At 36.8% G+C, this 26,878-nt stretch overlaps 1 protein-coding gene across 1 annotated transcript in view; it reads right to left on the reverse strand.

Moving 5' to 3' along the window:
- Positions 1 to 259: 259 nt before the first annotated feature.
- Positions 260 to 26,878, reverse strand: part of TGFBI (transforming growth factor beta induced) — a 52,836-nt gene continuing 26,217 nt past the window's right edge. Inside the window, exons 6-17 of the mRNA XM_070739229.1 lie at positions 26,843 to 26,878; positions 26,552 to 26,693; positions 23,952 to 24,164; positions 22,590 to 22,727; positions 21,088 to 21,224; positions 19,904 to 20,040; positions 17,425 to 17,555; positions 14,330 to 14,454; positions 12,029 to 12,131; positions 8,986 to 9,065; positions 7,504 to 7,528; positions 260 to 1,679 (exon numbers count right to left, since the gene is read on the reverse strand). The exon at positions 26,843 to 26,878 is cut by the window's right edge and continues 111 nt beyond it. Of these exons, the coding sequence (XP_070595330.1) occupies positions 1,639 to 1,679; positions 7,504 to 7,528; positions 8,986 to 9,065; positions 12,029 to 12,131; positions 14,330 to 14,454; positions 17,425 to 17,555; positions 19,904 to 20,040; positions 21,088 to 21,224; positions 22,590 to 22,727; positions 23,952 to 24,164; positions 26,552 to 26,693; positions 26,843 to 26,878 (1,308 nt within the window). The 3' untranslated portion in view covers positions 260 to 1,638. The remainder of the gene's footprint in view (positions 1,680 to 7,503; positions 7,529 to 8,985; positions 9,066 to 12,028; positions 12,132 to 14,329; positions 14,455 to 17,424; positions 17,556 to 19,903; positions 20,041 to 21,087; positions 21,225 to 22,589; positions 22,728 to 23,951; positions 24,165 to 26,551; positions 26,694 to 26,842) is intronic.

Genomic DNA, 26,878 nt, shown 5'->3' on the forward strand with positions numbered 1-26,878 from the left:
TGGGAAGAAATTAAGAACCACAGATTCTTGCTAAAGAACTTGCTTATGGTTACCAAACAGTATATGATTATAGACCGTCTTTCAGAGGGCTTATGTCAACATATGCAATACCTTGTACCTGCCAAAGTGGCTTTGGACAACAGCCCCTCACATGATATTGCAAAAGCCTTTTGAACTTCGCTAAACTTTTAAAAGGGTTGTTGTTGTTATCAGATCTGGAGATGGTAGGAGAGAGCGCAGAAAGAAACCCAGATTTAGATTGTCACTGACAAAATTTGATTTTACTTTGCATAAAATATGTATATACAAATGTAATTCCAATATATTGCAATTGAGATGAAAAGAGTATGATTATCATCATGAATTTTCAGTCTTCCTTTTCATAACATAACTAGAGCTGAAAATTCAAATGATCCCTTGGAACTCCAACAAAAAGGGTCATTGACATCCTCTATCACAGTCAATGGCAAAACTGTCATGAAATGTGTGCAATGTATGTAAGATAAAACCCATGAGTTGTGCATCATCATGTCATAATGCACATTCTGTCATTTTCCCACTCTTACCTCCCCTTCCCTCTCCAGACACCTATGAGAAAGGTCAAATTGTAGGGATGTGAAGATTGTGAGCCTCAAACCAGAAATAGAGATAGACTCTTAAACCCAGAGTTTATTCTGCAGTATTTTTTTTAAAAAAGAGTGCAATTTTAAAAAGAGCATTACAATTTAAAGATTCCTAATATGTAAAGAGAAATAATGATTCTACCTGTATACAGTAAATGTACATGGATGGCTCTCTGACTCTATCCAAAAATATTCCTTGACAAAATTATTTAGAAGCAAAATCTTATTGTTTGAACCTTACAAAAAAAATGACCTCTCATCTCATTGGGCTTGAAAACATAAAAATAGTTTAGGCTCTTGATCTCTAGCAATTGTTTTAGTAGTGAATATGAAAGTGTAATTTGAGGGATTGCAATTTGGTCTACAGACAGACTAGACAAACAAAATGGAAGCCAACCTGAGAATTAGACCAAGAATGCTCAATGTCTTCATTTTCTGCAGCTAAAGTCCAAATAAGTCATAGAAAACACTGAAAATAATTTATGGAAGAAACCTATTCACTGGAACAGAGCAAGGTTATATACATAAGATCTAAGGCATTGACACTAGCTAACAAGTTTCATCAGAAAATGCAAGAAACCTGTTTCTTTGAAAACTAGGACAATTTTTGTCCAGTGAAGCAGAAGGCTTTGGTCTAAACAGTTTAATGGGTGAGCTTAGTATATGACACTTATCTTCTTGATAGCACAATACTAGTATTGATACAAATACTAGGAATTTTTTCTTTGCTTAGGCTCATATGACCTAAATAATTTTGGAATAAGATATTTCCTAAATTTTCCGCTAATATGGAGGACAAAGTAATCTTATAATATAAAGTGATGGGTGTGTCTGGCTGTGTCTGGCTATATGGCTTTTATTTTCTTTCTTTTATTTCACTTCAAAAAGAAGATAATCTCTGTATTAAGATACATTCCACCTACATGGTGGTGTTTTGTTCTGTTAAATTTAAGCTTTGTTTTCCACAGTAAAAATCAAAAATTGATTGTGCTTGATATGAAGATTTATTGTCACTTTAGTGTTTCATCCTGGCTAATAACCTGGAATACACAGGAGCTGAAAAACAAAAGCAAAAAACAGAACCAGCTTTAAAACACATCTTATTTGATCTCTGCACAGAAATTTGCACTAAAATTAAAATCAGTATTCAGGTATTTTCTCTGTTCCAGACAAATCGATACTCTTGATGCAATCCATCGAAGCTCCCATAATTCTCTAACCATAGACTATGTTCTTAAGAGCGTGCAATGGGCTATGAGGATAACCTTGAGGGAGGCAGGAGGAATTGCCCTGAGCCCAGATAACAGCCTGATAAACAAACAAACTCCCCCACTCCAACTATCTGGAATTTAAAAGGCAGACAGAGAAGTACAGTCAGACTTACAAGAGTCTGTTACTATAATCTTATAATAAAAGTGGTACAGTATTAGTATTTATAATGCGAGTTTCATTGTCTGGACTACCTTGAAGAGTTAACAAGGTATATGGAAGTTGTAGACTTGCAATGATTTGTTTTCTTTTAGTCTAGTTTGTCTACTGTCTATTTATTTGGCAAACTATTCAACTCTGATAATGTCCAATATCAACAGAATGTTCACTGATCCACATCCTAGATCAGGTTTAGACATGGAACAGAATTAGGAAGGAATAAAATGACAGACTCAATTATACTCAATACAAGTGCAAGTGAGGTAGATATTTTTTTTAATCTTCTAAATGAGTTTCTAGCTGGTTTCCTTCATGTGGTAGCTTTTAAACAGATTTTTAAATAGCAATGTCAGAATAATATAAATGCTAAAACATCTTGTCAATGCCTTTTATGAAAATGTATTTGACAGCTATATTCTTTTTCTCCATCAAGAAAATGGTGGTAGTATTCAAACTAGTATTTTATTTTATTTTATTTTATTTTATTTTATTTTATTATATTTTATTATTTTATTTTATTTTATTTTATTTTATGTCATGTCATGTCATGTCATGTCATATTATTTTATAATTTTATATTTTATTATTTTATTTCATTTTATTTTATTTTATTTTAATTTTATTTTATTTTATGTCATGTCATGTCATATTATTTTATAATTTTATATTTTATTATTTTATTTTATTTTATTTTATTATTTTATTTTATTTTATTTTATTATTTTATTTTATTTTATGGCATGTCATATTATTTTATAATTTTATATTTTATTATTTTATTTTATTTTATTTTATTTTATTTTATTTTATTTTATTTTTATTTGATGTCATGTCATGTCATGTCATATTATTTTATAATTTTATATTTTATTATTTTATTTTATTTTATTTTATTTTATTTTATTTTATTTTATTTTATTTTATTTTATTTTATTTTATTTTATTTTATTTTATTTTATTTTATTTTATTTTATTTTATTTTATTTTATTTTATTTTATTTTATTTTATTTTATTTTATTTTATTTATTAACAGTATTTATAACCTGCCCCAATCCCAAGACTCTAAGCAATATCTAAACTCTGCAACAGAATGCTACGGGACAAGTTATCAAGTCAATAGGTATTTTGAGCAATGGAAGCTTTGCTAAAATAATATAGCTTTTGTTTGTTCACTGAAAGCTTGTTTACTGATGCTTAGGGAGCAGAAAAGAGGTTTCCAAGAATGAGAGGCTGCTATCCTCTATGCCAGCGTTTCCCAACACTAGTGTGCCGCGAGACACGGTCAGGTGTGCCGCGAAGCTCCTAGGGAAGCTCCAGCTGGGCGGGGGGCTGCCGGTGCCTTCGACCTGGAGCTCCCACTCGCCGCCCCCATCTCCCCGCGACCACCTGGGGCCGCTGCAGCCGGCACCCTCCCGCTCCCGCTCCCACCGTCAGTGTCCTCCCGCCGGGCCCCAAAGGACACTTGCTGCTGACGCCAGGGAACTCCAGCTGGGTGGGGCACTGCCGGTGCCTCCAAGCTCCCACTCGCAGCTGTCCCCCGGCTCCTGCACATTGCCGCTGTTTCCGGCACTCTCCTGCTGGGCCCCAAAGAAGGAAGGCGGGAAAAAGGAGAGCTTCATTCTTCGCGCCTCCTTTTTCCTGCCTTCCTTCTTTGGGGCCCAGCAGGAGAGCACCAGAAACCGCGGCATCGGGCAGGAGCCGGGGGACAGCTGCGAGTCGGAGCTTGGAGGCACCGGCAGCGCCCCGCCCAGCTGGAGTTCCCTGGCGTCGGCAGCAAGTGTCCTTTGGGGCCCGGCGGGAGGACACTGGCAGTGGGAGCGGGAGGGTGCTGGCTGCAGCGGCCCCAGGTGGTCGCGGGGAGATGGGGGCGGCGAGAGGGAGCTCCAGGGTGGACGCACCGATGGTGGCAGTTGGATGTGCTGCTGGACACCGTACATGCTGGTGCTGCAGGGCTGGCATATACGGCGTCCAGCAGCATGTCCAGTTGCCGTCATCAGGGCTCCTGTTCGCAGTCAGCCGAGAGAGAGAGAAAGAAAGAGAGACATAGCAAGAGAGGCAGAGAGAGAGAGAGAGAGAGAAAGAAAGAGAGACATAGCAGGAGAGGCAGAGAAAGAGAGAGAGAAAGAGAGACATAGCAAGAGAGGCAGAGAAAGAGAGAGAGAAAGAGAGACATAGCAAGAGAGACACAGAGAGAAAGAGAGAGAGAGAGAGAGAAAGAAAGAGAGACATAGCAAGAGAGAGAGAGAAAGAGAGACATAGCAAGAGGCAGAGAGAGAGAGAGAGAGACATAGCAAGAGAGGCAGAGAGAGAGTGAGAGAGAGAGACTTAGCAAGAGAGACACAGAGAGAGAAACAGAGAAAGAGAGAGAGAAAGAGAGAGATAGCAAGAGAGGCAGAGAGAGAGAGAAAGAAAGAGAGACATAGCAAGAGAGACACAGAGAGAAAGAGAGACAGAAAAAGAGAGAGAAAGAGAGACATAGCAAGAGAGAGAGAGAAAGAGAGACATAGCAAGAGGCAGAGAGAGAGAGAGACATAGCAAGAGAGGCAGAGAGAGAGTGTGAGAGAGAGACTTAGCAAGAGAGACACAGAGAGAGAGACAGAGAGAGAGACATAGCAAGAGAGGCAGAGAGAGAGAGAGACATAGCAAGAGAGGCGGAGAGAGAAAGAGAGACAGAGAAAGAGAGAGAGAGAAAGAGATATAGCAAGAGAGGCAGAGAGAGAGAGAGAGAAAGAAAGAGAGACATAGCAAGAGAGAGAGAGAGAGAGAGAGAAAGAGAGAGAGAGAAAGAGAGACATAGCAAGAGGCAGAGAGAGAGAGAGAAAGAGACACACAGAGAGAGACATAGTAAGAAAGACAGAAAGAGAGACATAGCAAGAGAGGCAGAGAGAGAGAGAAAGAGAGACAGAGAAAGAGAGAGAGAAAGAAAGAGAGATAGCAAGAGTGGCAGAGAGAGAGAGAAAGAAAGAGACATATAGCAAGAGACAGTGAAAGAGAGAGAGAGAGCAAGAAAGAGAGAAAAAAGCAAGAAAGAGATAGCAAGAGAGACAGAAAGAGAGCGAGAGAGCAAGGGAGAGAAAGACATAGAGGAAGAGAAGGAGGGAGAGATAAAGAGAGCAAAAAAGAGAGGAAGAAAGAAAGAGGGATGGAGAGAGAGAAAGAAGGGAAGGAAGGAAGAGAGAGAAATAGGGAGAAATAGAGCGAAAGGGAGGAAGAGAGAGATTTTTTTTGTCCAAACTTTTCTTTAGCCCCCCCCCCCCCCAGTTCAATGTTCCCCAGGATTTTGAAAATATGAATAATGTGCCGCGGCTCAAAAAAGGTTGGGAAACACTGCTCTATGCTGCCTGTGAAGGCTGCTGTCCAATCAATCTTTTGTGTCCTTGTGGGCATGAGGGAAGACATTGTTTGTGTTTGTGTAAGAGAGTGTGTGTCTCTGGAGATTCTCAGTCATCCAGGACATTGTTGTCCTAAAGGTGCTTTTTTCAATAGGCAATTGGACTTTCTGATTTTTTTTTCTTTTGAAGACGTTTCTCTTCTAAACCAAGAAGAGAGAGAGAGAGACAGAGAGAAAGGTAGAGAGTGTTTTAAGAACATTATATTAGCTTAGCTTTTATGGTTGTATTGAATTTTCTGATTTAGTAGAATTCTAAGCAGACTGAAGACTGCTAAACTTTTCCAAATAATAGTTTAAGAAAGGCATTAAGTAGCCATAGTCTAAAATAACACAATTCATTTTGCTATTTAACAATTCTACCCTTTCATTCAGGTACATCACTTAATCAACTTTACTCTTAGGTTCTGGCGAAAGAAACAAATTTGTTAAGAGTTTCGATAGGGAGAATCTCATCACTGAATGACAATGAAGATTAAGGCTAATGATTAAGTCATGTAGACAATTAATTTACAGATATGATATGTGACCTCAGGCAGTTATTTTCATTCCTTTCTTGATGATTATGGATTCAAATTTTATTGGGAATCCTTCTATTATCTCATCAGATGTTGTCTAACTAATCAGAGCAGGATTTTGGAAACAGCAGTGAACCTGTCAGGTTATGCAATGCAGAACTAATCAGTGAAGGTGAGAAAGAGGATATGATACTTAAACATAAACAAGTCTCTTTTTATAAATTATGACAAACAACTCTTTTGAAACTTAGATAATGTACTCTATATCTGCTATCTTGGTACACTACAACCATTTGCAGGCTGACTCAGATATCCATGCCAGTGTGATATAATCATGACTGGTCTTTGCCTCATCTTTCTTTGGTTATATTTGCCAAGTGGTATTTGACAAAAATAGTATTAATAGTAGAATAGAATAGAATAGAATAGAATAGAATTTTTATTGGCCAAGTGTGATTGGACACACAAGGAATTTGTCTTGGTGCATATTATTGTCTCGACAACACAAGCTGATTGAACCACAGGCAAAAGTGAGCATGTATTCCTGTGTGTGTAAAGATTATGCATGACTGTAAAAAGATCCATGTTGAACCAAACTGAAAGTTAATTTAGTCCAGCTTCTGTCTTCATAATGGCTAGTTGAATAGCCATAACAATATCACTTACACTTATATACCACTTCACAGTGCTTTATAGCCCTTTCTAAGTGGTTTACAGAGTCAGCATGTTGCCCACAACAATCTAGATCCTCATATTACTGACATCAGAAGGAGGGAACACTGAGTCAACCTTGAGCCAATGAGAATTGAATTGGTGAACTTCTGACAGCCAGCAGTTAGCAGAAGTAGCCTGGAGTACTTCATTCTAACCATTGCACCACCACGGCTCTTTCATGCAAAATAATGGCTCTGGCAATAAAATATGTTTCCTAGCACATGAATTTGATACCATTCAACTCTGATAGAGTTATTATATTGCTTAGGCATCCATTCATTATCTTCCATCTGCTTATACAGTAAATTGAAATATAAAACCATCTCAATCAGTGCCCCTTCCTTCCTACATACACTGTTTATAAATATAGCTGAACTTTGGCTATCATGTGCTGATATGTCTCAGAAATTACTGCATATCTCAGTTAAAGGCTAACGAGGGTTCAGTGAATGCTCTGGTATTGTATACAAAAGGATTTATGCTGTTGCAGAGATAGCAACTTCCTAACACAGTGTTTCTCAGTGAGTTTTGTGAGCTAAAACCCATTCTGGTCATTTCTTAGAAGATTTTCATCTGGCTGCACAGTTAATGGCTATAAGCATTGTTGCACAAATTATTGTAATTCAAACTGTGATTGTTTTTTTAAAACACGACAAAATCTGTGTTGAAATATTGTGGCACAGACCACATTGTAGCCAAAAGTTTTTGTTTTGTTTTCATTTCAGAAACATAGATTCCCGCCCCTTGTGCTTGTATATCCAAGAAGAAAGTCCCTAATCTTATTTCATATTTTAAAAGGCACATTTAAAGAAGTCAGAATATACCACATACCGAGCCGAGCATCCCTTAGCGAAATCTGTCAGGAACAAAAGGAAAAAAAAAACATCAGTGAAGAAATAGAGGTCCAAACCCAAAGAAAGCCAGACAGTATCTGTATTCAAAGACATCATTTCCTGCTGTCCTCTTCACTCAACTCCAAAACAATTTCAGACTGAGCTACACAGAGCTTCCATTAGAAAAGAATTTTTGGAGAAGAACAGGGCATCCAGGGCAGAGGGAGGTTGTTAACCTACCTACACTGCCCACCTTACCGGCTTTTGGATTACAGGCTCCATAGCCCTTGCAAGTAATGTTTGTAACATATTTAATTGAAATTTTAGCCTGCTATAATCCAGCAATTCTCAGAAGCATACTAACCTAATACATCCATGGCACAGTTAGTAATCAGTATATAATAAAGCAATTAAAAGGATTACAGGCTATCTCCAAAGCCAGTTCCTGTAATATTCTTCAACTAATAAAGCTCGATCAAATAGTTTGGCTTAACTGGCTTCTAGAGGGCAGGAAATGTCCCAGTCAATCTGATTGCCCAAGGAAGACTTGGACATTACAAAGACTCCACTCGGCAGAAGTCCTTCCTCTCAGCCTCAGTCCCCCAACGTTGCAAAGGGGTGGGGGGGACAGAAGCTGTCTCTCACAGCCTAACACACATCTCATGGTTGTCACAGATAAGACAGAAGGAGAAAGCATTATTTAGCCTGTGAAAAATGAGATATAAATGGAGGAAAAGAGAATGGGTGGTTTTGTCAACAGTTACAATGACCTGAGGAAGCCAGTTCACTTACAAGTCGAAGACTGAGATTGTACATAAAGACTAAAGATACCAGGCTATATCTTAGGCATGAAAGCTGAATGGATGTCTGGGCCAGTCATTCTCCTCCAAGTCATCCTACTTCATAGGATTGTGGGGAAAACAAAAGGAGGCAGGAGCATTTAGATATTTTGAAGGAAAAGGTGTAAATCGTGATGGGTTCTGACTTACCTCACTTCTGCACATGCACAGAAGCAAAAAACAAGATGGCGGCACCTATGGCGCTGCTGAAAAATTGGTTTGGGGATATGGCCAGCTGGCCATTGCTGCTGATTTGGTGAATGGGGAAATATTCCCCCTACTGATTCTAAAGAGCCAGTCCGAACCAGCAGGAACCCACCTCTGGTGTGAATGAATGAATGAATGAATGAATGAATGAATGAATGAATGATCTTATTGTAATACTAAATGTCGAGACTGTTCAGGCAATCCCTTCCAGCCTAATTTTCTGTATGTAAAGAGATTAAAACTGAATCTGGATTTTGCACAATTGTCCCTGATACCCTCACAATGAACATGTGTGTGTAGGTATGGACAAACAGGTGAGGGAAATTGCATATATTGGTTTTATCAAAAAACATGCATGCCTTCATCAAATAACTATAATATCAAATGACAATTTAAAGAAAATGGCTATATGATGATTTAAGCATTATATGTACCTTGGAAAATGCAGAAGCGTGCTTGAAGATTTCGAGGGAAGGATCTACGGGTTCATCACTTCTTTCATTATGCTTAGAAGCTGAAAGGACAATATTCAAATATATTTAGTGGATGGGGGACCTGTATTGTCTAATTCACAGATTAGAACTTAAAAAAAATTATTTTTATTTTATTTTATTATTTATTTATTATGCTGCCCAACTCCCTAGGGACTCTAAGCAGCTCACAACCAAAAATACTAAAACCTCTAAAAACAGTTTAAAAACAATTTAAATGCAACAGTTAAACCCATGGATACCATTTGTGACAGGATTTTGATGGTCACCACCATTAGATTAACGGCCTCAGGCCTGCCGGAAAAGCCAGGTCTTTACCGCTTTCCGGAAGAGCAGTAGGGTGGGGGTAGTCCAGATCTCAGAAATGGTTCCAGAGAGTTGGAGCAGCCACAGAGAAGGCCCCGTGATTTTTAATTTTTTTATTAAAAAATTAATTACATTTAAAAAAAATATTTTTATTTGGAATTTGTGCTATGTGCAGATCACTATGTATTGATTAATACATATTTTACAATAGAATTAATGGAATCCAAGCAGAAAACTTTCAACCATGCCTGTCTGGGTTAGCAAACACCCAAATTATCCACACAGATTACATAATAGCTGCACCCTCATGTCTGCCTTTCAACAGTATTTCTGAGTCAGTCACTGGTCCACTCAGCAAGGCCTACCATAATAACAACATGTTCCCAGGGTTTCAGCTGGAAGTCTTATCCAGATGTATCCTGCTGATTTGGGACAGATAGAAAAGGCAGATAACTATTTCCTAACCTGATGCCTGTCCTTCAGAGGAAGCCACAATTCCTTTAGTGTCAGCCTGTTGGCTGCAGAAAGTTGTACTCCCAATGTCATAGAGTTGATTGTCATTAATGAGCATAGAATGTGATCATTCTGTTCAAGAATTTGCATTTTTAGTCTTCTTTTTCAACCAAATGAAAGGTTTGTAGTTGTACCCTCCAGCTGGAGTATCAAAAGGTGTTGACAGTTTTGAGGGCAGGAAAAGGGATTGCCACAAAGTAGATAAGAGTTATATTAGCATTTGAATACCAAACATTTTTTGCAAGTTAACCTCTGATCTTTTTGTTGCCGTCCTTCTCCATCAAACAGGTATAGGACCTGCATATCAGCAGAGGTACATCCTGTAACTCACATTGTCACTGCAGCATTACTTGACCTATCAGGACATTTTTCCACTTCACTAAAGCTAGGCGTGGCCATGTTCAGTGTGTGACACATCTGGCCTGCAGGCCAGGAGTTTGACAGCCCTGCTATAACTAAAGCCACATTAGAATCCATATAGAATAAACTACAAGCCAAGCAGAGAGCTTTCAAGAGAGAATTTGCTAAAGGCCATTATGAAAACAGATGGTGTATAAAAGTGCTCTGGGAGAGAGGCGAATCACCACCGATGCTTGGAATTGTTTTCTGTGATTCCCAGTAAAAGTGCCCGATCAAGGGAAATGTTGCCCTTTCTTTTTCTAATCAACTAATTTCTGTCTGACAAGATTCTTTGCTTCAAATAAAGCTACAGAAATGGGTAAAGATAATGTATGTAACTAACTTGAGTAAATTGCTTGCTTGTGAACTTTGATCAAACACCCTGTGATCAAACAGTTTTAGAGCCCTCTTCAGCTTTTGTTTTGCAGTTAATTGGGCTTAAGAAAAGATTCCCTATGCTGGATTGTCCTTTTTGAAGAACGATGGATGTACAAGAACAACTTCTGTGTTGGATTGTAAGCTTGTGAGCTTCTTATGTTTGAAAGCCTTCTAGTAGTCTCAACCTTAGTGACAGCAGAGACAGAATTCTATGAGTAAAGATGTTAACCTGAACTGCCAGTCTGATTTTGGCATATTGTACTTCTGCCAGGGCCAAATGTTGAATGGAAAAAGGAAATAATTTATGAACTATATGTGGAATCACTTTTTCCTCCATTATTTGTATGACAAATAAAATAAATAAAATAAATAAAATAAATAAAATAAATAAAATAAATAAAATAAATAAAATAAATAAAATAAATAAAATAAATAAAATAAATATAAATAAAATAAATAAAATAAATAAAATAAATATAAATAAAATAAATAAAATAAATAAAATAAATAAAATAAATAAATAAAATAAAATAAATAAAATAAATAAAATAAATAAAATAAATAAAATAAATAAATAAAATAAAATAAAATAAAATAAATAAAATAAATAAAATAAATAAATAAAATAAAATAATAAATAAAATAAATAAAATAAATAAAATAAATAAAATAAATAAAATAAATAAAATAAATAAAATAAATAAAATAAATAAAATAAATAAAATAAATAAAATAAATAAAATAAATAAAATAAATAAAATAAATAAAATAAATAAAATAAATAAAATAAATAAAATAAATAAAATAAATAAAATAAATAAAATAAATAAAATAAATAAAATAAATAAAATAAATAAAATAAATAAAATAAATAAAATAAATAAAATAAATAAAATAAATAAATATTCTGATCCATATGAAAGAGATTCCAAGAAGCAGATTGAACCTGCTCACACTCCACCATATCCAGCCTCTACAGAGACCAATCCAAAAAAAGTAGGCTTCTCCATCTAGTACTGATTTCTGATCCACAGAAGAATGTGCAATTGTTGTTAAAGAAAATAATTCACTATATTTTGTGAACCTGGCATTCCCTTTTTCCTTCCAAAGCACCAAGAAGTTATTTATTGTCTTGCTCTGAGAAAGCCAGCACATACTTTAAAATGCATATGCTTTATTTGCATGCCTTTAAAAAAAACAAAAACAGAAGTGCTAATGTTTCTGTGGAAGATGAGAAACACCTGCATTTTCCTTCTGCACAGGAAGTGAACTTCCTTTCTACATAGAAATTTGCTGATGTTCCATAATAATAGCGTGCCTTTAACTACTTAGGGAAGAGAAGCAAATTTAGGGGAAAACGTGTTCTGCTTGAAAACTCAAGCTGACCTACCTGGGGGTTGTAAGATATTATTGACTGCATAAATCACACCATTGGTGGCCATAATATCAGCTTCGGCAACAGGCATCTTGTTGACGCTTATTATGTGGTTTCTCTGAAGCAAAAAAAGTAGAGATAAATTGTCAAAATGTATAAAGAACTGAGTTGACAGAAGATAAAGCGATTTGAAAAAATCTAATATAATAGAAGTAAAGATTCAAGTATTCATATGGGCAGCTTTAAAAAAACAAGGTTGCCTGTACTATTGACTGGTTTCAGATATTTTGAGCTCACAAATAAAAGAAGTTTCAAAGAAGTACAATGTCAATTGTACACATGCTATTCTTTCCACAGATACCGGGTGGGGCTATGGAAGCTTGGCTGGAAGCAGGGTCTTAGTGACAGAACTCTCTGGGTGATTCTGAGACAATCAAAATCTATCGATACAGGAAAATATTTGTAGCCTGATGTTGAAATAAGGGGTCATTGGTGCTATCTGAACTTCCTTGTTTTCTAGCAGATGTTTCATTACCCAATCTTACCCATCAGTCTGCTGGTGATGTTTGGGGATCATGAAAGGTCGACAAGAAAACAATCATGTCAGAGAACACCAAGGACCTTTCAATCACAGTCTCTTAACTGAACTTAAGAAAATGAGAGGAAAAATATCACTGTTTTTGCCTTGAGGTCTAAAGCAGCGGTCACCAACCGGTGGTCCACAGAAAAAAGTATTTGCAATTTTTATATTGCACTAAATACTATATATATAGTATTACCTACATACCTTACCCATGAAAATCTACAAAATATATACACAGTGGTACCTCTACTTAAGAACGTCTCTACTTAAGAACTTTTCTAGATAAAAACCGGGTGTGCAAGATTTTTTTTGCCTTTTCTTAAGAATCATTTTCTACTTAAGAATCCGAGCCCAGAAAAATTTCCCAGGAAATTTGAGAACGGCACAAAGGCCCAGCAAGTTTCCTGCCATTCCACCTTTAATTCTGGCCATCTTGGGCGTTTCTGGGCTGCCAGAGGAGCCTTTCGGTGGCGCTTAAGGAGGCTTTGGCAGTCCAGAGCGAACAAAGCATTTTCCTTTCTCTGGGCGTTTGGAGAGGGAAGAAACACTCCCTTCACTCTGGGCAGTGACTGTCCTCCTCCTCTTCCTCCTCCTCCCCCCACCCAAATTCCGAGCTTTTATTTCTTTCCAATGGATTTGCACACATTATTTGCTTTTACATTGATTCCTATGGGAAAAATTGCTTCTACTTACAAACTTTTCTACTTAAGAACCTGGTCATGGAATGAATTAAGTTCTTAAGTAGAGGTACCACTGTATATCTTAAATACATAAGAAACGCATGTGGTAACATTAGAGCTGTTGATTTGGGGAGGCTGATGTTGACACCATACTTCCCTCTAAGCTGAGCAGTGAGCAATCGCTCACTTAAAAATCATCATCAACTCAGAGTTTTCCAAACCTGCCCAGAAGCCGAGAGGGAAATAGTGAGAGGGAAGGAGAGAGAGAGGAAGAGAGGAAGAGAGAGAAACAGATAGAAAAAAGAGAGGAAGGAAAAGAGAAAGAAAAAGAATGGGAGTAAGGAAGGGAGAAAGAAAATCAAAATCTAGTTTGAAACTAGCTCAACTATTTAAGTGGCATTTTGATATTGATAATGTTGCCCTATTATGAGCTCACTGTTATAGACACACAGTACAGTATTTTATTTTGAAATTATCTGAGGCAAAACAGGGTGGGTTTTTTTATTTGTTTGTTTGTTTGTTTGTTTGTTTGTTTATTTATTTATTTATTATTTCTGTGCCGCCCAGTCCCGAAGGGACTGCCGCTCAGACACTATACCTTTCTGCCCACCCCCCAAAAAATTAGAGGGAACACTGGTTGACACCTTTAAGAGTTGTGGACTTGAATTCTCAGAATTCTGGGAGTTGAAGTCTACAAGTCTTAAAGTTGCCAAGTTTGAAGAAATCTGATCTAGCAGGATTTGCTTTGAGACTACATGGCAGGAAGAATTAAAATAGCGGAAAGGTAAATCAATGCTAATCTTAAATAATAAAGACAATGTCCCCTGGGAAAAAAACAGATTTTCCCCTAACATTAGACTTTAATAGTTTTACTTCGTGAGGCTCCATCTGGCAACCTCCAGTCTGCTAAATCCTAGTGGTCCTTTTTAAAAAAAAATAAAAATAAAGATTATATAAATTTAGTAGCTGTTCTTTGAACTGCGTTAGGACAGATTGAGCTACAGTTTTTTAAAATCTTTTTTTTTTAAAGGGAGGGAGAGATCATAAACTTACAGAGCTGACTTCCAGTTTATCACCCTGCAGAGACTTCATTCTTACAACAGCACCAACTGCGCCACTCACTAAAATTTCATCTCCAATGTGGTACTTCAGGATGTTGGCAAGTTCTTGTGCATTACCTAGGACAGGAAGGCAAGGCAAGAGGAGACCAATAATAGTTCAGGGTTATAGCTTATTTCCCATGTTCCATGGCAATTAAGAAAGAAAACAAAATATCATGCTGGCACTGTTCATAAGGAGAAAAAAAGAAGATCAAGAAAAAGTGTTCCCTTTACATTAAGCCAAGCAGATGTTTCCCCATCTAGTATTTCTCTCAAGATTTCCCTAGACAATCATAGCAATTCCTTCCACCTAATAAACTGTTTCACACTCTGCATCTGGAGCACTTTGTGCAACAGCAGGAGGGATACAATGCTCCAAATGGAATGAAAGACGTTTATTTTCTTTCTTTCTTTTTTAATAAAAAGCTCTTTTATTTTTTTCCATACTTTTCATAAATTCATCCATGCATATACCATAAATAATTTCAAAACATACATTATTATATATTTCTATCCAATATATCATCAATCAATATCCTACTTTTGCATCTGTTTATACTGCTGTTTATCAGTCTGTTTTTCCCTCATTTCATAGCACTCCCCTCCCTCTATCTCCCTCTCCTCCTTCTACCTTCTTTCTCCTCCTCCAGCCCTTCCTACTTCCCTTCTCCTCCACTCCCCTTCTACTTCCTCTTAAAGAAAGACATTTCTTCGTGTAGGCTGCAAAAAGACTTGAATTTTGGGAAACCTATAAAAGAAGCCAAACTGTGCTTTCTTTTTAGATCTAATGCTGGCTTGGTGTAACACAGTGTTTCTCAAATAGTGGGGCGGGTCCCACTGGGGAGGCGCAGAACGATGCCAGGGGGGGCGCGTAACCTCAGGGAACATGCTTTTTTTGCCACAGGGAATAAGCGGGGTTTTGTACCAAACAATACCACACAGCACAGAGCAAGAAATACAAAGTGCAGATAACGAACCCTTGGAATAATATTTAACAGGGATGAAAAGAAAGGAGGAAAGAGACAGAGATAATGAGACAAATGTAAGTTTCCCAAAAGCTAAGATGAAGAAATATGACAAAGTGTATGTAGCGCTTGGCTTCACTGTTACTACGGTGGGACACAAGGAAAGACCGGTATGTCTTTAGACTATGTCTAAAAATGTTGGCAGCGGACAGCATGAAGTCAAATAAATTAAGGCATCACTTAAACACATTACACCCCAATCACACTGATAAGCCGCTTGAGTTTTTTCAGCGAAAGCATGCTGAATATTGCAAACAATTGCAGAGAGTGGAGGGGGGGGCGTGAAATGTTTACTTCTTCCTGGGGAGGTGTAACAGAAAATAATTGAGAAACACTGGTGTAACTGCCTTGCCCATTTTGTTTTTGTCACATTCACATAACTGGCTGCTCTTTCCTGTTCCTTGCATATTTTTAAATAAACAAGAAAGGCGGCATATATTGACCCTGAGTCCTTACCATAGTTCCCTCTAAGCTGAGCAGTGAGCAATCGCTCACTTAAAAGTCATCATCAACTCAGAGTTTTCCAAACCTGCCCAGAAGCCGAGAGGGAAAGAGTGAGAGGGAAGGAGAGAGAGAGGAAGAGAGGAAGAGAGAGAAACAGATAGAAAAAAGAGAGGAAGGAAAAGAGAAAGAAAAAGAATGGGAGGAAGGAAGAGAGAAAGAAAATCAAAATCTAGTTTGAAACTAGCTCAACTAGTTAAGTGGCATTTTGATATTGATAGAGTTGCCCTATTATGAGCTCACTGTTATAGACACACAGTACAGTATTTTATTTTGAAATTCTCTGAGGCAAAACAGGGTGGGTTTTTTATTTGTTTGTTTGTTTGTTTGTTTGTTTGTTTTATTATTTATTTATTTATTTATTTACTTACTTACTTACTTACTTACTTACTTACTTACTTACTTACTTATTTATTTATTTATTATTTCTGTGCCGCCCAGTCCCGAAGGGACTGCTGCTCAGACACTATACTTTTCCGCCCCCCCCAAAAAAAAAAATTAGAGGGAACACTGGTCCTTACATCTGATGTATAAATTGCTTTCTGAATTTGGCTATCACAGCTGAGAATGAAGTCTAATTGAATGTATAGGTAATTTGATCACTGCTCTTATGCAGAATTACCGTATTTTTCAGAGTATAAGACACACCAGAATATAAGACACACCTTAGTTTTGGGGGAGGAAAACAGGGAAAAGAATCTGCTTATTTTATTATTATTTTATTCCCTGGTTAAGAGCTTAAAAAACCCTTTATTCTGAGAGAGTAACAATGAAAGAGCTTGCATGCCAATAAGAGCTGGTAACATCATTAGCACCTGAAAAGAAACAGTCGGAGCAAGTAGAGCAATGGAAAAAACCCTGCAAAGACTTAGGGCTTGGAAAACATTCTTCTTTGCAGAGAGTTAACAATGAAAGAGCTTGCAGCCTGGTAAGAACTGGGAATATTGTTAGCACCTGGTTAGGGCTAGAAAAAAACATTTGGAGCAAGTTAAGCAATGAAAAAGACAACATACACAGACAGGGTTTGGAAAACATTCCTAACAGAGAGTAACAATGAAAGTGCTTGCAAGCGGGTAAGAGCTGGGAACATCATTAGCATCTGGTTAGGGCTGGAAAGAAACTTAACTCAGAGCAAGTTAGAGCAATGAAAAAACCCTTCAAAGACTTAGGGCTTGGAAAACATTATTCACAGAGAGAAACAATGAAAGAGCCTGCAAGTTAAGAGCTGGGGAGATCATTAATAGCTACTGTAGTTAGTATTTTCTTGTGAGAAAGTGGAAAAATATATCAGATGTTATAAACTTAAATAAATACTAGTGTAACAAAGACTAAGAGAGTACCAACTTGTAAAAGCCTCTGTGTTTTAGCCTAATAATAATTCTGAATACTATTTTTCCACTAGTATATCAAAGGGAAGCTACGTATTTTTGAGGCTGAAAAAAAATAAAATATTGGAAGTTTACTGGAAGGCTAAGAATAGGTAGCATAAATATAATTGATCAATAAGATATTGGGAACTTACCCATAAGTCTGTTCAGTTCCCTCTGAGGCATGGCTTGAAAAGCTTCATTTGTTGGTGCAAACACTGTGAAGGATCTTGGCCTATTCAGTGTTTCAGTTAGGCCTGCGGATTGGATGGCAGCCACTAGGGTACTGTAAAAGGGAAATCGCAAATGAACAGAAATCCTTGGTTAAGAATTACAAGTTTCCAAAGGCAGTATAAAATATCACAGCTACAATGCAGTGGCCCCAATCTCTACATGAAGTTCCTGAGCAAGTGACTTCTTCATTCATTTTGTTGTCAGAGTTCACATACCTATAATAAATTGCTGAACTGGAGCAAGTGCTTAAGGAAAATTAGCAATGACTTTTAATCTAAGACTTCCCTGCAAATTGTTTATTTTATTTTTTGAGAAGCCTGGTTTACAGAGACTTTTATCTTTGCAGTTCACAAACTGCTGTCATTAGAACAAAGTCATCTAAGAGACCTAATCTGGAAAATTTGCTATAGATGTCACAGATCCAAAAAGGATTCAATGAACATTCTTGGTTAACTCCAGGGAAGTCTGCATGAGGTTTCAAAAAAAGAAAAGAAAAGGCAATTGTGACTTCAATATCAAAGCCCTGTTTTTAAAAAATGTATGTTGATGTACATAATGATGGGTTTGGATCTGGTAGTTGTGGCCATTATCTTGACTTCTTGACCACTCGTAAAGATGTAACTGGTTGACTTCCTGTCTAAACACTGTGAAAATATTTTTTTTAAAGGCTGAATATAAATCCGTAAAACCACCAAACATATTTTAAAAAGCAAAATTTAAAAATCAAAAAAGGAACCTGTAATAGAACCAACTTCTATGGATGTTCCCATAGGTCTATGAGCTATAGAGGGAGAAAGGGAAGGGGGAGTTACTTTATATTTCATATTTCTATCCAGCCCCCCCCCCCGCATACATGCGTGCTCATGCTTACACACTTACTCTCACACACACTTATGAAAACTAATTCAAGGGTCAAGGTGTCTTTGTGTTAATCAGCTTGAAGAGGTGGGGCATTGTAGGGACTGTACACAGATATCCTATTTTCCTTTGCTGACATACGACACAGCTTGTATATCAATTTTAACAAGTAGCACAGCCTTGGTAAACTTATGGTTATCTTTCTGCAAATATGCATCCTCAAATAGAGAAGGATTACAACTTTTGGTTCTAAGTGTGTGCCAATATTTTAAACACAACAAATGTCATTTTGGACTGCATTAGGGACATTAGAAGAGACGAAACAGATTCTTCTGAGAAACTTTGGAGTGTTGCTACTGTTAGTATTCTGTACAAGACAGTTGGGTTTGCAATATGTAAACAAACTAACAATGAATGTTTGTACGTTTTGAAGTACTTATAGCTTAGTGTTTCAAATTGCCATAAGAGAGACCCAGAAAGCATGATTTTCTCTCTCTGGTCTCTGGTCTTTCTGTTCTTTCTGCTGATACATTGTGACTGATGTAGTAAGCTCCGTGTATTCGATGATAGTTTGATGTATTTGTAAGCTATAATGTATGTCTGATATGTAAGACAAAGAGAGGCTTGTGATATTATTACTGTATTGAGAGATATTGACTGATTTGAATGTATATGACCAGATTGTTTACTTGATTATGGTATTTCTAAAGTAAATACTAATTGAACTTTAATGTATTTGTTTTGTATGACTGAATAATTACTCATATCTCCTGGATATCTGCTGGATATCTGCTGGAATCCCACATTTTCTCTGTGCATGTCCTTGATAACTGTGTGTGTGTGTGTGTGTGTGTGTGTGTGTCTGTGTGTCATATGGTTTTTTGCTGGATTTGAAAATTAAGGGAGACTAGGATAGATCTATTTTGACCTTATTTTGGCCTAATCAGCTAGCCATATCCACTGGGACCTGAACCCGCAACCTTTGCCTTGTAAGGCAGAGAATTATCCTCTAGGCTACAGTATCCAATCCCTTCAGCTCTGCACCAGGGAAGGGTTACATAGCAAAAAACATGTGACACATATAGATAAAATTGTCAGCTATCAATAAAATTAACTACCTTGGAAATGGCCCTGGGTTGGGCCAAGAGGCAAATAAGGAGCTGTGATGTTCCTTCAATACACCAGGGTGATTCGACACAAAAATATGTAACCCTTCCCTGGTGCAGAGCTGAAGGGATTGGATACTGTAGTCTAGAGGATAATTCTCTGCCTTACAAGGCAAAGGTTGCAGGTTCAAGTCCCAATGGGTATGGCTAGCTGATGAGGCCAAAATAAGGCCGAAATAGATACATCCTAGTCTCCCTTAATTTTCAAATTCAGCAAAAAACATATGACATATACAAATATATATATATATACAAAAACAAATATATATTTGTATATATTTAAAATATAGTAACATTTAGCTTCTCCAAACAAATGGAAGCAAAACTGTTTTTCCTAATATACTGCTTAAACAATAATAATAAGGACAACTATTACCTGAAGCGATCATCTGCTTTGAGCACATCCATAACAGTTCCCATAGGGGGACTTAGCAACTTGTCCATAGCAAACAAGGTACCAAATCTTCCTCTCTTGTCATGAGCAGCAATGCAGGCATTTTCTATGCAGAGATTCTATGAGACAGATTGCACCATAATAAATGTACAATAAATGTGACATTTTACTAACACAACCGCCCCTATTATTTATCTAAATCATATGAATAAATGAAGATAAACATCTCCCCTCTACTTGCACTTCCCCATAGCCTCTCAAAGTATGCTGTGAGGACTGAGGAAGCCACAAATTTCTAGGAAAAAATGAAAATTTGTTCTCCAAAAGTTACAGTGAAACAATACTCTCCTTTCTTTAAAAAGAGATTTGTTCCTGGTTGCATTCTGCTGATCATTGTTTTAAAAAAGCTTTCCAGTGAAAAGGAAAGATAAAAATAAGTAGTTCTTCTTTTCTGAACCAGGAACAGAATGTGTCTTCTACTACAGATAAATTATTGGAACCGTCTCCTGCCCCATGTATTCCAGCGACCAGTCAGTTCCCACAGAGTTGGCCTTCTCCAGGTCCCGTCAACCAGGCAATATCATCTGGCAAGGTCTAGGGGAAGAGCCTTCTCTGTGGCGGCTCTGGCTCTTTGAAACAAACTCCCTCCAGAGATCCATGCCGTCACCACCCTCCTGGTCTTCCGAAAGGCTTTGAAAACTTACTTCTGCCAGCAGGCTTGGGGATGTTGAACGTTAACATCTAGCCCGGCCTTGGTATGATTCTGGTGTGAGTGAGTAGGTGTATGATTTAAAATTTGGGGTTTTAGACTGTTTTAAATATTGGACTTTTTGCATTGATTTTTGTATTTTTAATATGTTGTAAGCCATCCTGAGTTCTTGGAGAAGGGCAGCATATAAGTCAAACAAACAAACAAAATCCTTGCTCTACTGCAAAATCCCTAGATGAAGCCAATCTTTGAGAACTGTTGAGAAGATATATAAGGAATATCTTCACCTGTGTTACCAAGAATTATTTGGGGGAAAGTTAAAATCTGCAGGCTGCAGGCATATTATAGCATGAAACATAATAGTGACGTCTCAGTTGGGTACTGTATATGTTTAAAAATATTGTAAGATATATGACTTAAGTTTTAAATTAGCAGTAATTATTAAAGAGAAACATACATTGCGGTACACAAATACTCTCAGTTCTTTGCCACCCAAAGTTTCTAGCTTCTGTCCATGGTAAAGGTATTTAGAAGAAAGCTGCTCTTTGATTATATGATTTTGGAGCAAATTTCTGTTTGGTGAAGGACTATGATCTGCAGCAAAAAAAATAAAACCATTATCCATACATTTAAATCAGCACACAATCAACTGTTTTCATTTTAAAATAAACAGAAGCATCTGTAGGGGATGACAAAGGGGGCAAATTATAAAAGCAGTTTTACAATGCAAGCTCTACCCTTCTGCATATGTATCAAGACTTGGCACACACATAACAAAGGGCATATGTTGTGACATTGCAACAATGCAGTGTTTCCCAACCTTGGCAACTTGAAGATATCTGGACTTCAACTCCCAGAATTCCCCAGCCAGCATTTGCTGGCTGGGGAATTCTGGGAGTTGAAGTCCAAATATCTTCAAGTTGCCAAGGTTGGGAAATACTGCAATAATGCATTCATCATTTTGACCAATACTGTGGATGCTTCTACAATGAAAAGGTAATAGAAACAAAATCAGCATTTCCTCCAACTTTCTCTCCCCCTCCTTCTCTGCGATATTCTAAGAAATGAGCAACAATTGCATTTTTCAGCGTATATACAGCATAAATCTTACAATTTTTCCATCTACTCCTCCCCACCCACTTTCAGTTCCTCCTATGTTGTTACTAGACAGATATTCTAAAACAAAAAGAAAAATCACTCCGGGTTTTGGCGGGTGTGGTGATGTTGGTATGAAAACCAAAATACTTGGGGACTTTCCATTGGTATGCCCTTTCAGATATGTTGAACTGACATTCTCTACTCTACCACCCAATTTATTTTATTTATTGCTTATTTATAGTACTTTTATACTACTCAATTCTGTCATGAATACTTACAGTTTATGCTAATAGCTTAAAACATATCAATTCTATCTGGAAGCATTTGCTGTAATATAAATGTACATGTACTAAATCCTACTTTGATATGATATAATTATATACTGGGGATATTTAGGATGCTGCATACACTATTTTATCTTCTTTCTCCCAGTTTTCTGGCCCACTGCTGCAACAATTGATCAGCAATCCGTTTTAGCATGATAGAGCTACACCGGGTCATTTAAAAATCTTTAACAATTTAAGTTTAACATTTTGTCTCTCTTACGGTAGATATATATGACCTTGTTTTAGCTAGCTATGAATCAGCTTTAGGAAAATGTGTGTGTGTAGTTTAGAACTATTATAAATCCTGAATTCCAGCAAAGAAGAGTAGGATTGGATATGGTTTTGTAATGCAATCCTACTAATTAACAGTTATTCTTAGCAGTTAATTCAAGCAGAAGGCACATCCAACGGCACAATTCCAGGCACAGGAAGGGGGAATGTGCTTTCCTCCTCTCCCTGTATTTCAGCTGGTTGATTGGACTTGAGGCCGTAATGACAAACAGATCCCACAGTATAAGAGTTCAAGTATACAAACCTTTGTAGAAAGAATTGATGGGAGCCAGGACTGTCAAGCGCTCATTCCCAGTAAGATGTGAACCGAGACCAACTTGTCTAAAAAGGTCAATAGATGTTGAAACATCGGATTCCTTCCCCAACTCCAGCAGAGTTTTAGCTTCAATTAAAATAACAGCAACAGATGTCAGAATGGATTTCCTAATTATTATACATATTAAAACAGTACCTCATGTACGAGCAGAATTGAATTTGTTAAAACTAAAAAATTAATCCTACTTAAACGTGTTTAGTGAATTCAACAGGGCATTGCTTATTGTCTATTTGTTTGTTTATTCAATTTCTATGGCTGTCCCTCTCAATTAATGAGTCTGGTATCTTATAAGTCAGAAAATACAACATTACAATTAAAAAAATCTAAAAAAAAAAAATTGAAGCACCATAAATATCCTGATACACGGGAGCAAGATATTTGGCCAGTTAGCAATACAGAGATACACATGCAGCAACCATTCAGACACGGGAACATAGCCAGGTTTTTAGGACCTTACAAATGACTAAGGTTGTGACCACTCTAATTTCCAAAGGGGAGATATTCCATAGAGCAAGGGTCACTGTGGAAAAAGCTCACAGTGCCTGCTGACACTCTTTGGCTGATAATATTTGCAACATGCCCATTCTATTTGATCTCATTGGGTGGGTGGAAAAAGGCAGCCCCTCAAGGCCCCCATTACTAATTTGTTATGGTTAATTCCACTGGTTTAGAATAGAGTAATGGGACCTTGGAGGTCTTCTAGTCCAACCCCTTGCTTAGGCAGAAAACCCTACCCCACTTCAGACAAATGGTTATCCAACATCTTCTTAATAAGTTTCAATGAGTGTAATCTAGGTTTAATTAAATTTGGATCAAAACAGTTTTAAAATTATTCAAAATCAAACAATTATTCACTTTTTAAAAGTTTTTTCCATGTTCCGTTTAAACAGAAAGAATTACCATTGCCATTCCCTATTTTCCCATATTTTTAACTTCATTTTAGAAGTTGAAAATGATCATTTTTTAAAAATGAAGTAAATTACAACCCTTGTCAGGGGGAAAATATCTAGCTTTAGCCTGATTGTGTCTTGTCCATTTTCATAGTTGCATCTGCCTAAAAGGTAATTTGTGATTTTTTAAAAAAACAATACCAATCACTTCTCAAAAGTATAGAGAATATGCAAGAATCAGAATATCTATGAACAAGGAAGCGTACATTTTAGCATGAGCATGGGCTATGTGCAATTTCCTTTTTCCCATTTCAACATGTTAACACTGATTTTAAATGGGCAAAGATGATTAGTTTCATAAATCATGTTAGAGGAGGAGGAGGTGGTTGTTGCTGTTTACCAGAGTCTGGGATAAGAAGCTCATTGACCATGTGTATCACTCCATTTGTGGCCATAACATCCTTGTCAGCAATAATGGACTTTCCATTGAGAATCAGCTGATTGCCAATGCAGTTTACTTCCAACATATTACCCTCTAGGGTTTCCATAGATAAACCGGCAATAATAGCTTCAGCACACATAGCTGTTTTTAAGATGTGGTTGTTCAGTAGTGCTATAGGGAGAACAGAAGACAGTAAGTGGGATATTTTTTTAAGTGGCTTGTACACTATAAATCTCTTCTAGTGATTTATAAGCCATGGAGTGAAAATTAAATAGTATTTCAGAACAATGGCAAGCTGATGGGCTTAACATTTTTGTCTATAAACAGGCAAAATAATCAAGGTAAAACAAATCTTGCAAATTGCTCAGTGCAGATTTTTTTCTCCCTACCAATGGCCACTTGATATGTTGAGTCTACAACTCCCAGAATTATATCTGGAGGATATGCTAAGGAAGGGTAGGCTGAGGAAGGTTTTAGTTCATTGCATACCCAGACTATCATTAAGATAAGTTTGATTATTGACAGATGTATATTTTCTTTTATGTACACTGAGAGCATATGCACCAAGACAAATTCCTTGTGTGTCCAATCACACTTGGCCAATAAAGAATTCTATTTTATTCATATTTAAAAAATAGATGCTTGTAGTCTCTAGCCTGCCTGGCCATACAGTCAAATCAATTGTGAATACAATACTTAAGAACAAGGAAGGAGTTCTTCTAGTCTGAGCAAGGAGGAATTCAGTTGCTTGTTCCAAGTTCAACCATCTTATCATCATCATCCATAAATGGGGGATGATTATTTGCAGAAAATAATGGCAGACAGTCTTGTCTTTCCTTGAGCCAATGAACCGTTAAAGCTGCACAATGTTTATATAAACCACTGAAGCTGTGCATTTTTTAATATGCTGCCTGTTTTAAGGGGTTTTCAGCATTTTGTGTAAACACTGCATATCATCAGAAATTTGTTGGCTGGAGGAAGGAAAACGACATCTGTCATTTTTAGTAATAGGCAGTCTATTCACAAATATGAGTTCTAACTTACACACAATTAAAGACAGGATTAGGAACAGAACCCATTCTTAACCCAGGAACTGCCTATAGTCTTCAAATTCATTCTAAGCCTTCTTTACAATTTGTTAAAAAGAGCTTCTATGGTATAGTACAGTTTACATATACAAAATCAGATACATTTATTTCTCAACTCCGACTGAACTCATTTGTTCAGATCCTTGGCAAAACTGAGGATTGTTTCCCCATTTAAAAGCACAGACAACTGGTCTAAACTATACTATTCTTTGGCTTTAGAAATGAATGTGTGTTGTTTATTTTTAAAAAATTATATATAAAAAGAACACAGCTTGCTATCACAGAGGTTTCTGGGGCCCAGCTAGTGTCATCAAATACATCATTCAACATGCTGATTGCTGTTGTTCATTCCTCCCCCCCACCCCAAAGAAAGTGCTGACCAGCTTGCCCAGTTCCCACTACATCTGCCTTCTTGGTAATGAGTCAATGCTGACACAGCTTTCTCATGGTTTCCTCTCTCCATTCCTGCCTTAAAGTCAGCACAAGAGTTGAAGAAAGCACATCACCAAAGCAGTGACTCATGTAAACACCATATACCAAAAGAGGAAAAAGAGTTAGGAAGAGACACCACTGTAGTAGGGAGATATGCAAACAATGCAAACTATTACTCCAGTCAGGTTCCTTTCTATTCACATTTGTTGACAGACAAAAAACGGGGCAACACTATCAAAGCTTTTGACTGTCTTAGCTCTAAATGGTGAGAACAGAATCATGATTAGAGTTTTATTAGATTTCAAAATAGGTGGCCCCATTCTTTATTTAGAACCACTAGTTAAAACCCAAAGGCATTTTCATTTGTCGGGATGAGTAAAAAGCCTAGTGATTAGATTCAGATTATTTTCAAATAGGGAATGTTGCCTTAGGTTAAAGGTGATATGGACGTATGTGTATTTACATTCACATATACTATGTATACCCAAATATACATTGTTTTCACAAAGTTTTCAAGTATACATTTATTCCACAGAGTAGAAATAAAATACAATTTCATTAGATGTTTAAATAAGGTTTCCATCATACACACAAAAAGAAGAAGAAGAAGAAGAAGAAGTAGAAGATGAAGAAGAAGAAGAAGTAGAAGAAGATGAAGAAGTAGAAGAAGATGAAGAAGATGAAGAAGAAGAAGAAGAAGAAGAAGAAGAAGAAGAAGAAGAAGAAGAAGAAGAAGAAGAAGAAGAAGAAGAAGAAGAAGAAGAAATCCTTTGGATTTCATAACTGAGAAAGATCAACATTCTCCATGAATGGTATATCAGATAAATTGATCTCATACTATACATGTCTTTATAAATTAACATTAATCCCTGTAACACTTAAAAACTTGATTAATTCTACAATACAAGTATTTATTTCTTATGGAAGTAAGGACATCTTTAAAGAACGTGATTCAAAGGAAGATTCAGTTTCGTCAAGAAAATGTTGAAATGTGATTTCTATATCTATTATTATTATGGATAGATTATGGTTATTTACCTTTCAGAGCTTCTGGGTCTCCCAGGATCCTGTTAAACATTTCTTTAGGAATCTTCTCAAAAGCTTCATTGGTTGGCGCTAATAATGTAAATTGACCTTCACTTTCTAGAAGATTATTGAGACCAGCCGCTGCCACAGCAGCCTTTAAATAAATGGAAAAGAAAGAGAATTGGTTATGTTAGAATAAATCTACTGGTAAGAAAGTTGCTGATTACACAATTTTTGAAGAAAGTGGTCTCACTTTCCATTAGTGGAAGGAAATAAGACTGAGATCATTTGCGATGAACTTACCCTAAGAGTTTCAAGAGTTTCTTCAATCTCTACAAC

This window comes from Erythrolamprus reginae, chromosome 2 (assembly GCF_031021105.1).
Source record: "Erythrolamprus reginae isolate rEryReg1 chromosome 2, rEryReg1.hap1, whole genome shotgun sequence".
Classification (NCBI taxonomy): domain Eukaryota; kingdom Metazoa; phylum Chordata; class Lepidosauria; order Squamata; family Dipsadidae; genus Erythrolamprus; species Erythrolamprus reginae.